Source organism: Maniola jurtina, chromosome 13 (genome assembly GCF_905333055.1).
Source record: "Maniola jurtina chromosome 13, ilManJurt1.1, whole genome shotgun sequence".
NCBI classification, from domain to species: domain Eukaryota; kingdom Metazoa; phylum Arthropoda; class Insecta; order Lepidoptera; family Nymphalidae; genus Maniola; species Maniola jurtina.
In genome coordinates, this window is record NC_060041.1 from 12,388,811 (window position 1) to 12,401,862 (window position 13,052).

The 13,052-nt window shown below is 35.0% G+C and overlaps 1 protein-coding gene across 1 annotated transcript; it reads right to left on the minus strand.

Annotated features, from left to right (window-relative positions):
* Positions 1-93: 93 nt before the first annotated feature.
* LOC123871268 lies at positions 94-12,591 on the minus strand. Its single transcript, XM_045914970.1, has 3 exons — positions 12,358-12,591; positions 1,079-1,267; positions 94-670 (listed from the first exon to the last, which is right to left on the minus strand). The coding sequence occupies exons 1-3, from the start codon at positions 12,473-12,475 to the stop codon at positions 534-536; spliced, it is 444 nt and encodes a 147-aa protein (XP_045770926.1). The 5' UTR covers positions 12,476-12,591; the 3' UTR covers positions 94-533.
* Between the last annotated feature and the right edge of the window lie 461 nt (positions 12,592-13,052).

A 13,052-nucleotide genomic window follows, 5' to 3' on the forward strand; every position in this document is an offset into this window, starting at 1 on the left:
AAAACTTAGTAATATTATCGCGATGGGTAGGTACCTACCTGCTCATCAGCTGTGAAAAAGAAATACCTAGTGACAAAATAAAACTCATAGACGTAGAAATTTTGTGTTTTTTATTGAATAACTTTTCTATTATTTATCAATATCACAAACATTACTTATAATAGGCATTTATTCAAGTAAAAAAGCCGATGTACTTCTAAAAAAATCGACAACAATCTCTTTCAATAGTAACATTTTTGTCAATAAGCCAACAATGAACAACTTTGTCACAGTTATCTTTTATTATGAATAAAACAGGAAATAGGAAGCCGCTTTTGAATTTCGAACAATAGTCAATTGAAAGTCCCGGTACCATGACAATTAGAAAGTGACCTGATAAAAAAAATAGTGAAAGATCGCTTACTTTTTTTAAACAATTTTAAAACATTTTGTACCACAAAAAAAGGAATTTGGAATTTGACAATGGACGCGGGAGATCTGTGCAATTTCGCGTCCATAGATTATATTAATTTTTTATAACTATTTTTTTTAATTTAGGCCTTCTTCACCGGTTCCTTGGCCTCCTCTTCTGGGGGAGGTGTGGGGAGCTCGGGGTACTCTAACTTAGCACCATCTTCGCAAGTGAAGACTGGACAGCAACCGGGGAAAGGCGCAGTCTTGTTGGTTTTGTCTGTAAAAAAAATTAATTCAATCACTCACAAATCAATCAAATTTTTTACAAAATACGCCTGCGCTTGACGATAATCCTAACATAAGAAATTGATTGGAATGTACCTAGAAGATGGATAGGTACATAGTACTCTTTATCTGGAACCACTCGAATGACTCTCTGTATTTCCTATACATTTTTCAAATAGGACTTTTACCTAACTTTTTTTAACTTTTTTACTACTTTTTTTTAGCTAAGCAGTATTGGCTAGGCTACCTTAGAAATATTTTGAAACACGCTCGAAGGTGTCAAAAGGTATGTAAACCTTGAACCCAGCTCCGATATCATCTGAATCTGAATGGCCCCCAAAAGGAGCCCTTGGAGGAGGAGTCTTGATTATTAAATCCGGTGTAAGAGTTCTTTTCTTACCTGTGTCAAGTTTGCACTTGGGGTTGGCGATAGGGAGAGGGCCACAGTCCTCAACCAGCTCCAGAAGCCTTGGGGGCGTGTCCTCGCTGACTTTGCAGGTGCTGCGGCCACAGAAGGGAGCCAGGTCCCAGGAGTTGCCGGGTTCGACCGTTGCACACCGGGTTGATGCGAAGCAAAGACCGGGGAAATCTGTAGAAGAATAAATTTTTTGAGTAATGATTTCGGTTTGAAAAATCCATTCTAATATTATAAATGAAAAATTGTGTCTGTTTGTCTATCTGCTAAGCCATAATTCGCTCTGCCTAAGCCATGGTTTGGAACAGATTTTCGTAATCATAATTTCTGCAATAGGTACCTATTAATATATTAATTTTTATGCAAAATAAACTTTAAGATTCATTGTAAATTGATTCCTTATTGCTTAATAGATAAGAATCAATATTGCTCGTAGGTATTGCTTCAGTTCAGTTAAGGCACAGCGTGATTGGCCATGTGCTAGATTCTAGGTTTTAAAGTTTAAGCTGTGTTAGCAACTTGGCCATTTAAGTTTATGAGCTTAAGTAAACTTGTCTCTATTTTTTGTTAAAAAAAAAATATCTAGAAAATCGATGTTTCCAGAACCAAATAAAAATTAGAACGTTGATGACTTATAAGATCGGTCTTTTTTTTTTCATTTACAGACTAGCGCTTGGCTGCAATCAGACCTGCTAGCAAGTGATGATGCAGGCTAAGATGGAGCACGCTTGCCTAGAAGAATAATATGACGATATAACAAATCCAATATGGCTGACCATGAAAAATAAATTTATGCTACTTTTTATCCCGAAACATTACAGAGTTCCCATGGAATTTTTAAGACCCTACTTAAATATATTCGGACGAAGCCGTGAGCATCAGGCTCTATTTTTAACTCCCGACCCAAAAAGAAGGGTGTTATAAGCTTGACGTATGTATCTGTGTACCTGTGTATATGTCTGTGGCATCGTAGCTCCTAAACTAATGAACCGATTTTAATTTAGTTTTTTTTTTGTTTGAAAGGTGGCTTGATCGAGAGTGTTCTTATCTATAATCTAAGAAAATCGGTTAAGCCGTTTGAAAGTTATCAGCTCTTTTCTACTTGTCGGTGGTGTTTAATTTTTAATTTACACTTGTAATAGAATAAGTATAAATTACAAGAAGGTAAATAGTCGGTTTTATTTTTCATACATTCTTTGGTGTACATAAAATGTGATGTGTGATTGTGTTGGTACGTAAAATGATTATGTTTTCGAAATACTTGTCTGATGTAACAAGGTAACAAGGAAACCCGTAAAAGAGTCGCACGGTAATGTATTCGTCCCACGTCTGTATGTTTGTTGGTGTTACAGCGTTTTGTTCAAAAGTAGGCCAACAAATTAGAGTTTAAACTATGTTGGCCATCATTAAAGATATAGTATTTTGTAGCATTGCTAGTAAAATAACTAAATTATATACATCAATATCATAAACAGATTAAGTTTTGTAAGTTGAAATATTATTACCTAATTTTTATTTTTCATGTACAAAAATTGTAGTTACAAGTTATTATTAATTATGTTACATTGGAATTATCTTTGATTTCAAATTATTTTGGTTCATGCCCACAACTCTTCGCAAAGTGGGTTCTCAAAATGCCCGATTAGGTACCTTTATTTATTTGCCAATAATGGACAGTTTGCAAAGGTCTTGATGCAGAGATAATTTATATCCTGGAAAGGGCCATAGACTAATTTTTATCCCGGAAAATCGAAGAGTTCCTACAGAATTTTCAAAAACTTAATTTCATAGGTACGGGCGAAAACGCGAGCATCACCTAGATAATATCCTACTCATAGTAGAGTATATCTATAGCACCGCGCTGGAGGCTAGCACTAAATGCTTACCTACTCATGTGGTGAATGGACCTTATTATTGTTCCCCAAGGCTGGATTATTCACGATATTTCGCAGAAACGATTGTATTTAACTGCTCTATTACGTTCACTTAAGTTAATAAACCCACACAATGGATGATTAAGTAACCGGAGTACACGTGAGCATCGCGTTTATTTAAAAAAAAACCGGACAAATGCGAGTCAGACTCGCGCACAGAGGGTTCCGTACTCGGGTATTTTTCCAACATTTTGCAAGATAAATCAAAAACTATTATGCAAAAAAATAAATAAAAATCTGTTTTAGAATGTACAGATAGAGCCCTTTCATATGATTCCCTACTTGATATAGTTATCTTAATTTGAAAATTGAAAATACATACTAATATTATTTGTTCATGAACATATTTTTCTTTTTTTGTGATGTTAAATATGAGATGTGTGTCAGACAGACAGACAACAAAGTCATCCTATAAAGGTTACGTTTTTCCTTTTGAGGAACCCTAAACCTTTATAATAGGGTTCCGTACCGGAAGGATACGAACGGGACCCTATTACTAAGCCTCTACGTTCATCTGTCTGTCTGTTCTATCTGTCAGCAGGTTCTATATCATGCAGCAGCAATGTAGAACCAACAAATGTCGAATGACCTCGGTGACTATCACTCAGTGTAAGACACTGAGTTAGCTAATAACCCCGCAGGTTAGCGATTATGGCATGGATTTTTAAAGTACATAAACGTCGGCGAATTCGTAGCCAAGCCTAAACCTGTCCCCAGTAAAAAACGGTTATTAAATGCAGTTGTGAACGCATTGGCAAAAATGCACGCTTGTTACACAAGGTGTTACGGCAAACGCGATCGTTCTTCGGATAAACTACCGCCCCACATTTGGATCTAGACTACTTTCACTCATAGTTGGGTATTGGATTTTTCTGTTAAGAAACTTCAGTAGGTAGGTACCAGCCTAGAGTTAGGAAGTTGGCGGTGTTCGCTCCGAAGTACGGGGTGGAACCGCTAACTTTCAACGAAAGCAAGTAAACTCATTGATCCAGCGCCTGATCTTTCTCCGGTCGTGTCGGATTTCCGCCCCATCGGGCTACGAGAATGAGGGAATGCACTGTAATATCTCCCGCGCAGTTAGCTAATCTCTATTACAGATTGACCAATTGCGTGGGCCGCAATTCTATCGAAAGGACACTATTACATTATTGCTTTCACTTATAGTACCCATAGCTCAGCATTTAACTTAGATAGATACACATTATATTATTGCCCATACTTATCCATACTGATATTATAAATGCGAAAATGTCTGTCTGTCTGTCTTCTAGCTTTTTATACCCCATCTGATTTGAACGGGTACAGCGATAGCTTGCATCCAGAAGGCGAACATAGGGATAGGTTTTATCCCGAAAAATTGAAGAGTTGAAGAAGAAAAAACCTAAAACCACGTGGTCGAAGTTGCAGGTATCATCTATATAGTACTATTGATTATATGTAATTCATCTAATTACTTAAGAAATTGATATTTTATAGCCGGTGGTACTTATCTAATTAATTAGCTAATCCGTTAAAATGTTGAATAGGTCTTAGATTAATTGGCTAATTATTTTTTTGTGGATGCAATTAGCGCAATTAGATGGTTGTGAAAATTAGCTAAAAAATAGTTAAAATTTGAAAGATATGTACCAAGCGTAAACCAATGTACCCAGAAAGTTGTTTTGCATGAGGTTCCCTTAAGAATAAGATCGTATTTTTTAAAATTTCTACTAGATAAGGATTAAAGTGAATTAATATTTCCGTTGCTAGTCTAATATAATTCATAGCCTATCTAAGGCACCTTTATCGAATGAATAGGTACTTTCGGAGATTATCTCCTACATCTATACTAACAAACTTACACAATTACAAACTCTACAATCTTTATAATATTAGTGTAGAGCAGGTTAGTTTAATTAAAAGTTAAATATCCAGTAAGTCAACTTCATTCTTTATTGCCAATCCGACTTTTTGTTACCATACTTATTTCATGCACGACGATTGTCTTGCATAATATCGGAGTCAACGATCTATTACAGACATGTCTACTAAAAGCTAGAAGAAGTTTTTGTATGAGTGACGAGTAGGTGGTACTACTTAGTCTCATTAACCCAAAAAGAGGGGTGTTATAAGTTTAACGTGTGTATCTGTGTGTCTGTGGCATCGTAGCTCCTAAACTAATGTACCGATTTTAATTTAGTTTTTTTTTGTTTGAAAGGTGGCTTGATGGAGAGTGTTTTTAGCTATAATCCAAGAAAATCGGTTCAGCAGTTTGAAAGTTATCAGCTCTTTTCTATTTACTGTAACATTCACATGTCGGGGGTGTTATAAATTTTTAATTTACACTTGTATTGCTTAAAACGCATTTTACTCTGTAAAGTTAGAGCGTGCCCTGGATCGTACCTTGGACCCCCGGACTAAGAGGTCACCGCCATTATAAAATTAGTATGGGTAAATGTTGTATAATAATTAGTGTAGATACAGCTAGATCGATATTCATTCTTAAATACCTCTTTCATCCACTTTGATTTAATTCAAGTAAAAGGGTAACAGGTATAAAGCGATGTCACAGGTAAAAGTCAGGTTATCTAACTTGAGAACTGGCAACGCCTCGCGAGCAGTTTCCTGGTCGATTTCACTTTCAATTGCCGAGCATGAACGTTTCGGTTTTAATTTCGCGACAACGCGACGGTTTTTATGACATTTAATCAACGAACATGCATTTTAATATGCATAATCAATTCACTTTAATATACATATTTATTCATTTTAATATACACATATATTTTCCATATACGGACATAGGGTATTTTTTCTTCCGAAACATCAAAGAGTTCTTACAGGGTTATTAACAAAAGCCTAATAATCACGCGGATAAAGTGGCGAGCATCTATCAGTGGCGAGTGGGGAGCAAGTATCTTAAGGTATTATACATAATTACATACATTAACATTTATAGGTACATTTATAAATGACCATCTGGAGCTAAAACTGGCCTACCTGCCTACATTGTGAGTGCAAACTTGAGAGCAAATTGTATGCTCCAGAATGTGGGTACTGGTAGGACCATGTGGGTAAAAATATGTAGGAAAACGAACCCTACCGCGTGAGACAAGGCATCAAAAAAGAAACTCGACGGCGACACGATATTGCTGTATCCTGTCGCGGTCACGAAGCTACTTTAATTTTTGGACGTTTGTCACAAGACACTTTATTACATAATTGCGTGGTTTGGCGACAAAATTGTATACACGAAAGTGATGTCAGCCTATGATTATATCATATCAATCACTTTCCAACGTATCCTACAATTAATATTTACTCTTTCGTAACAAATGTGCGAGTAATTGCATGTTTGACACTTTACACGCACTCCAACACACTTAAATTTTAAAATAATACTTCCTTATACCCCAAGAGCTGGTGCTAATGTCCCACTGCTGACGAGAAAACAACAAAAATAAACTTGTCGACTATTTTCTCGCTCGAGAAACGTCAAGTCAAGAGTGAATAGGCAACTTCTAGGCAGGCGCGCTCCATCTCAGGCTGCGTCATCACTTGCTAGCAGGTCTGATTGCAGCCAAGCGGTAGTCTTTAAATTAAAAAAAAGTGCGGATTGGCAGATTTCATACGCCTTTGAAAACATTATGGAGAACTCTCAGGCATGCAGGTTTCCTCACGATGTTTTCCTTCACCGTTAAAGTAAGTGATACTTAATTGCTTAAAGCGCATAGCTCCAATAATTAGAGGTGCGTGCCAAGGATCGAACCCCGGACTTACGAATAGGAGGCCGCCATCTTAACCATTAGTTTATCACCGCTTTTTTATATTTAAAAAGCCTAATTTGATTAGCTAAGCAACTTGCTACTATTTCAAACAAAGTTAATGAGTCGCGATATCTTCTAAATCTGTAATTATTACTGCTTTATGTTTTTTTAATTAAGTAATTACTTAATTTAAAATAAAACATTCAAAAAAGTAATGGCATTTAAGTAAAGCGATTTATTGAAAGGCGTTAAGATATTGCGCTTCTAGAAATATCCAAGGTTGGTTCAGCCGCTCACTGCATTTGATTTTAATGTCTTTGAGTCATACCTGCTTGAAACCTTTTACATTGTAAAGGCCACCAGGAACCATTTCCAATAGGTTGATAAAAATCATGTGACTCATTCGTGGCACAAGATTTTTTAGTAGATAAAACTCGTTAATTTGTCCGAAATCTTTTCCTGTAGCAACCAAAAAAAATCTTAAAAATAGTTCTTACGAATAATTAATGCCAAACTGGTTAGCCAGTTTATTTATTTATAATTAGTGGCTTTGTCGATATAATTTTTTTACTTAATTAAATAAGAATTCACTATAGAAAAGTCCACTTCAAAAAGGAGGACGATTCTCTTCCGTAATTTTCTAAGCGTGTCAAAAACAATTCTAATTGCGTAAAATTATAAAGATGTAATTTCAAGATCACCCAAAGTTGCGAGCAGATAATATGCAAGCAGATTTCGTGCACTATTTCACTGTTTTTTTTTTTCGCCGCTTTTAGGTTATCACACGAATATTATAAAGGTGAAAGTTTGTGTGTATGTTTGTTACTCTTTCACACAAAAACTACCAAACGGATTTGGCTGACATTTAAAATGGAGATAGATTATTCATTATACCCTGTATTAACACATAGGTTACTATTTATCCCGGAAAATTAAAGGGTACCTACGGGGTTTTCAAAAAACCTAGATACCACGCAAACAAAATCGCAGGCATTACCTAGTATATTCTAAAAATAACCTTATCGTATCCTAAATCAAAACAAATAAAAAATAGAAATCATCAACTACATTGCCCAATATGAACGTGAGGCGATCAATTGCGATTCCTGCCACGTTGCCACACATCCGATTGCACGAAACGCACGCGAATTATGCAAAACTCAGTAATTGCTCCAAAAAACTGACGCTCGGACTGATATATTGTAAAAAAGTGCAATAGACCTCATAATATTCCAGTGCGTTTCTCTAAAGGTGCATTCACATATTCACACTAGCTCATGCTTGTGACTTCTTTCGCGTGGACTACACAAATCTCAAACCCCTATTTTATCCCCTTTGAGAGAGCACGCACATTGGTGCGGCTATTTGCGAAGCGTTTTTAAATCCGTAAATTTGAATTTAAATTAATCAAAATTACGTGCGGAATTAATTCCGGTGTGGACGCGCTTTTATGTAGTTCCATAATGCACAGTTTTGGTGGAAAAAACATATGAAAATTTGCCGTGGTGTGCGCCTAGCTCTTAAAGATTGAATTTTCAAAAATCTTTTCTTAGCGGATGTTAACGTCAAACTTCCATCCAAATTTCAGCCCGATCCGTCCAGTAATTTGAGCTATGCGTTGTTAGATCAGTCAATCAGTCAGTGAGTCAGTCAGTCAGCTTTTCATTTTAAAAACGTAAAAGGGCGTAAGCTGCCCGGCTAGCATGGGCAGTAGATAAAAATTATATCCCCGATTATATCCACTGATTTCTATGACATCAGTGGATATAATCGGGGGATATAATTTTTATCTACTGCCCATGCTAGCCGGGCTAGGATGCTATTTGACTCTCTTTTCGTTTCGATATCGCGCAGTAGAGAAATATTTATTAAAACTCGACGCGCGACGTGCGATGAGATTTTAACTGTCTTATATATGTAGGTATACATTTGCTTAGGGGAATATGTAAATGCGCGGTAAGGCAATTATCGCTTTTATCGCTGATATTAATAATTAATCTGTCATAATGGAACAATGTTTGACAAAAATATGCTTAATATTAAAAATCTAAACTCGGCGTCTCTACCAGCTAAGTAAATTAAATGATAATATGAGTATGTATATTGTATACCTACTTGTTACATAATTTTTTAGTTTAGCTCACTGGGAAAACGTTACTGAATCCAGTTACGTGTAATGTGAGCCTTGGAATCGATGCAGATATTATATTGCGTAAAAAATTAGTTCTCACGCGCCATTTTAACTTTATGTGTCAAATTTCGTGTCAAAATTACGATTTTTTTAATCCTTATTTTAAAGGTGGACCATACTTTGGCATGTCAGTTGACCCATAAAGTTAAAATGGTGCGTGAGAAGTCATTTTGGACGGACTATATTCAAATTAATGATCGTTTCTTATCGGTAGACTGATAACTAATCGTGCGAAACCTAACCTCACACTTCAGCGATGCAAGTTATGTAAAAAAATAATGAAATAATAACTTCATTATTTCATTCTCTAGATATGTAGGTATACCTAGTTACGAAACTGTTAAAAAAGTTATTACGAGGTACAATCTAAAACTCAAATCACCCAATGCCATCTTAATTTAAAATCTAGGTGTGAATTTACCTTTCACAAGTTTCTGCCACTTACTACACGGAAACAACAGATCATTGAATCAAAAGAATTAAAAAGCACCACTGCCTGCCAAAAAACGAACTAAAAATATGTATTTTTTTACTTTGAAAATGCTCCATATAGCCGTCATATTGATTTTTTAGTCGCCAGAGTCATTTTGGATAATGTGAGAAATCTAAGCTGCCCCCATACATCCACTGTTCAGGCGTTTAGAAATTATGGTGGAATAAAAAACTCACAAATTATAGTAAATTAGATACATGAACCCTGAAAACATTACGCTCATGTTTTTTGCCAGTCATGTAAAAGTCTTGCTCCCACGCTGATGTCAGTCGCGTACGTCGGTCGCATACGAGTTTCAGCCCCAAACACGACTCTACGTTGCTAATAAGTACGGATTGCATGTGTGACTTTACGCAACCGACTTCGCGTAAGAAAAAATCCAACTAAATGGGTCCTTCATGCATTATGATTCGGATACAAAAAAAAGGATTCCAGACATTTAAGTTTGAATTATGTACATTAATTTTGGTAATAATTAAAATTCCGACTGTTTTTGTATCCGCATTGACGGTCAAGGTCAAGGTTACTCAATTTAGTGGATTTTCTTTGACCTAGCTGAGACCGAGGTCTGTTCATTGATGAAACTACTCAAGCGTTGAGTAAGACCACTATCATTAGGGGATCGCTCACAGCAATTTTTTTTTATTTATTTGTACTAAAAATTTGTAACATTAAAAAGGAAAAAAAAAGATTCCGACGATTTGAGAACCTCCTCCATTTTTGAAGTCGGTTAAAAAGATAAGACAACGAAGCATTTATATAAGAAATCTCTGCCAGTGACCCTTAGCAGTTAAAGAAGTCGTAAAGAAAGAAGGATAGGCACAACAAAGATGGAAGGAGAAGGTGGAAGGTGCCCTGTAGCCTAAATCCTTCTCATTCTTAGAGGAGACCCTTGCTTAGTAGTTGGGCCCATGGGTTAATCTTTTTTTTATGATGATAATGATAGTCTATTAAATTATTGATACAATCTCTGCATAGATACATATGGCCATTTAATCATTATGTAAATCCTAATCAAATCTATATGTATCAAGGACAATTCAACATGGTAGTGGATTGGAACTGGTCTGTCGTACCAGATTCGCTTTATCGATATTACACAGTTGTCGGACCAGTTATTTACATAAAAGACAACTTTGCAGTTTCTAGTAACTATGTGTTACGTGGTACGTTGCAAGTAAATGTCGGCGCAAACGACTGAAAAGTCATCGGACGATAAAGTTTGCCTACCACTTAAAAATTTATAACACCACAAGTGAAGGATACAGTAACTAGAAAAGAGCTGATAACTTTCAAACGGCTGAACCGATTTTCTTGGATTGTAGCTAAGAACACTCTCGATCAAATTACCTTTCAAATAAAAAAAACTTAATAAAATCGATTCATTAGTTTAGGAGCTATGGTGCCACAGACAGATACACAGATACCCCCTTTCTTTGGGTCGGGGGTTAAAAAAGTACTTAGTAATAATTTCTGCTGAGGATATTAGACAGCAAACCAGCCAAATAAATAATATACGGAAACTCGAGTACTCTAGCGTAAACAAAGCTTGTCTTATGAAAATTGCAATAAAATGACATTTTATAGCACACCAGAAGTTTTCAAATATGTTTACTAGGTTGTACATTTTCACAGTCATAATATTGAAATTGATTAGCGTATTTTCACACAAAATCTTTCTTTTGGGGCTGATTCAAAATATTGTGCCACATACTCTTCCATTAAACTTACGATAGCCTGTAATTTAGCTTATAAAAAAATAAGTTCTTACTATACGCAGACTTTTGTATGAGATCCTTACTTCGAAATTACTAAATAGACAGTTTAAATTAGCGTAGCGTAGCGCGTTGATGTCTTTTCATTGAAGATTAATTATTTAGTATTAATTGTTTTTCCGAAATATATGTAGAAATTGATAAAGGATTTTTTTTTTAATTATGTTCGTGGTGTATGATAATATATTTTTTGATTTTATAATTATTTCATTTACTTACTTACTTTTTAAATTTATATTTACTTGCGTTAAAAAAAAATTAGTTTTAATTTATATATTATATTCGTGTCTATTGAACGAATAAACGAATAATCAGTCGTTGAGTTTTATAGTTTTAAGTTAATTTTAGACCCTACGCAATTAAAGCTTTGTTCAGAACTTAACCACATATTCTTTAAATTAATAAACAGATCTGTAACAACTTTGCTTACGCTTTTTTATTGCAAATGTATCAAGAAAAGGTTGTTTTGGGATTTTTTGGGAAACATTAAATTGAACCTTTATTGTGACCTCGTAAAAAGATCTTGTTCTGACTTTATTGAAAGGACCTTTTATTATTTTCAAGTTTTAATTGTTACAAGTTATTTAAAGATCTCTTACAGTTAATTAATGTCTACGAAAAGTATAATAAAAATTAGGTTTAGGAAAACTATCTTGGTGCATAACGTTGCAACTACAAAATATATATCAACGTTGAAACGATCAGCCTAGCTGCATTATTTTTCAACTAAAAAAGAAAGAGGAATATAAAATGGTATTTCAATGGTATTACCATAAAAAAATAAGTTTACCTGAGGATTAAATTGACATATTGCATAGGAAATTTTTGCATAGCAATCTGTTAGGTTTAAAATAAACGCGCATTTATAGTTTCTTTGAACTTTTTGTTGAAAGTTTTTCAGTGATTCCATAATATATTAATCTACTAATCTGACTAACTAAACCAGTGATGATTTACTTAGGTATTCACTTATACAGATAATATTTATACGAAATAACTAAGCAATCATTTTTACTTTTATTAATCCCTTTATTAAATTAAATATTTTATGACTCAATCTTGGCTGTTAGACCTTCGGTCCCTGACAATATTTTTTTTTATTTTTTTTCCACTAACGAGACTAACCTCTCAACACATCAGCGGGGATCAACCTCATGTAGATCTTGGCTGTTGCCTCTTCCGCCTTCTTCTCCTCGGCAGCGAAAGCCAACGCGAAAACCGCCAAAACAATCAGGTACTTCATCTTTCAACACCTTACGAGTGCCGGATTAAAAAAAATAAAAAACCAGAGGGCGCGCTTCCCGATGTGCTACGCGTGTGTTCCCGCGAACGACTGAGTTCAAAATTCGAATTTCGCGCTGTTTTATTCGTATATTATGGCGGGGGAGTGAACGGATAAGATGGCCGCCTGGTTTATTTTTATGTTCCGTACATAGGGTCACCAGATGGCACGAATTTTCCTGACATTTCAGGAGTTAAAGTCCCCTGTCAGAAAATCAAAAAAATTTGCAATTTAAGAATTTTTTTATTTTTATTATTAGTAATTTTTGAAAAAGAAAGAGTTTATGTAAATGTAAGTAATTACCTATTGTAAATTCACATTCATTTTGGAACAAAAAGAACTTAAAAATAATTTAATATTTTAAGTAAATGAAATAGATGAGTGATTATGTGTTGCAATAATTAATTAATTATTAACATTCATTTTGGTTTCAGCGCCTGTTGATCTTTTGAAATAATATTGTTGAGTTTAGGTACAGTTGTAGAGTACCCAAACTACCTATAGTGCGTCAAGAGCCGAGGTTACGGTCAGCCTATTT

Excerpts from the sequence above, each read along its gene's own strand:
- LOC123871268 (XM_045914970.1), bottom strand. The coding sequence starts at position 12,475 with ATGAAGTACCTGATTGTTTTGGCGGTTTTCGCGTTGGCTTTCGCTGCC. Across the intron at positions 1,268-12,357 it reads CCCCGCTGATGTGTTGAGAG|ATTTCCCCGGTCTTTGCTTC; the intron begins GTTAGTCTCGTT and ends ATTCTTCTACAG. Across the intron at positions 671-1,078 it reads CAAGTGCAAACTTGACACAG|ACAAAACCAACAAGACTGCG; the intron begins GTAAGAAAAGAA and ends TTTTTTTTACAG.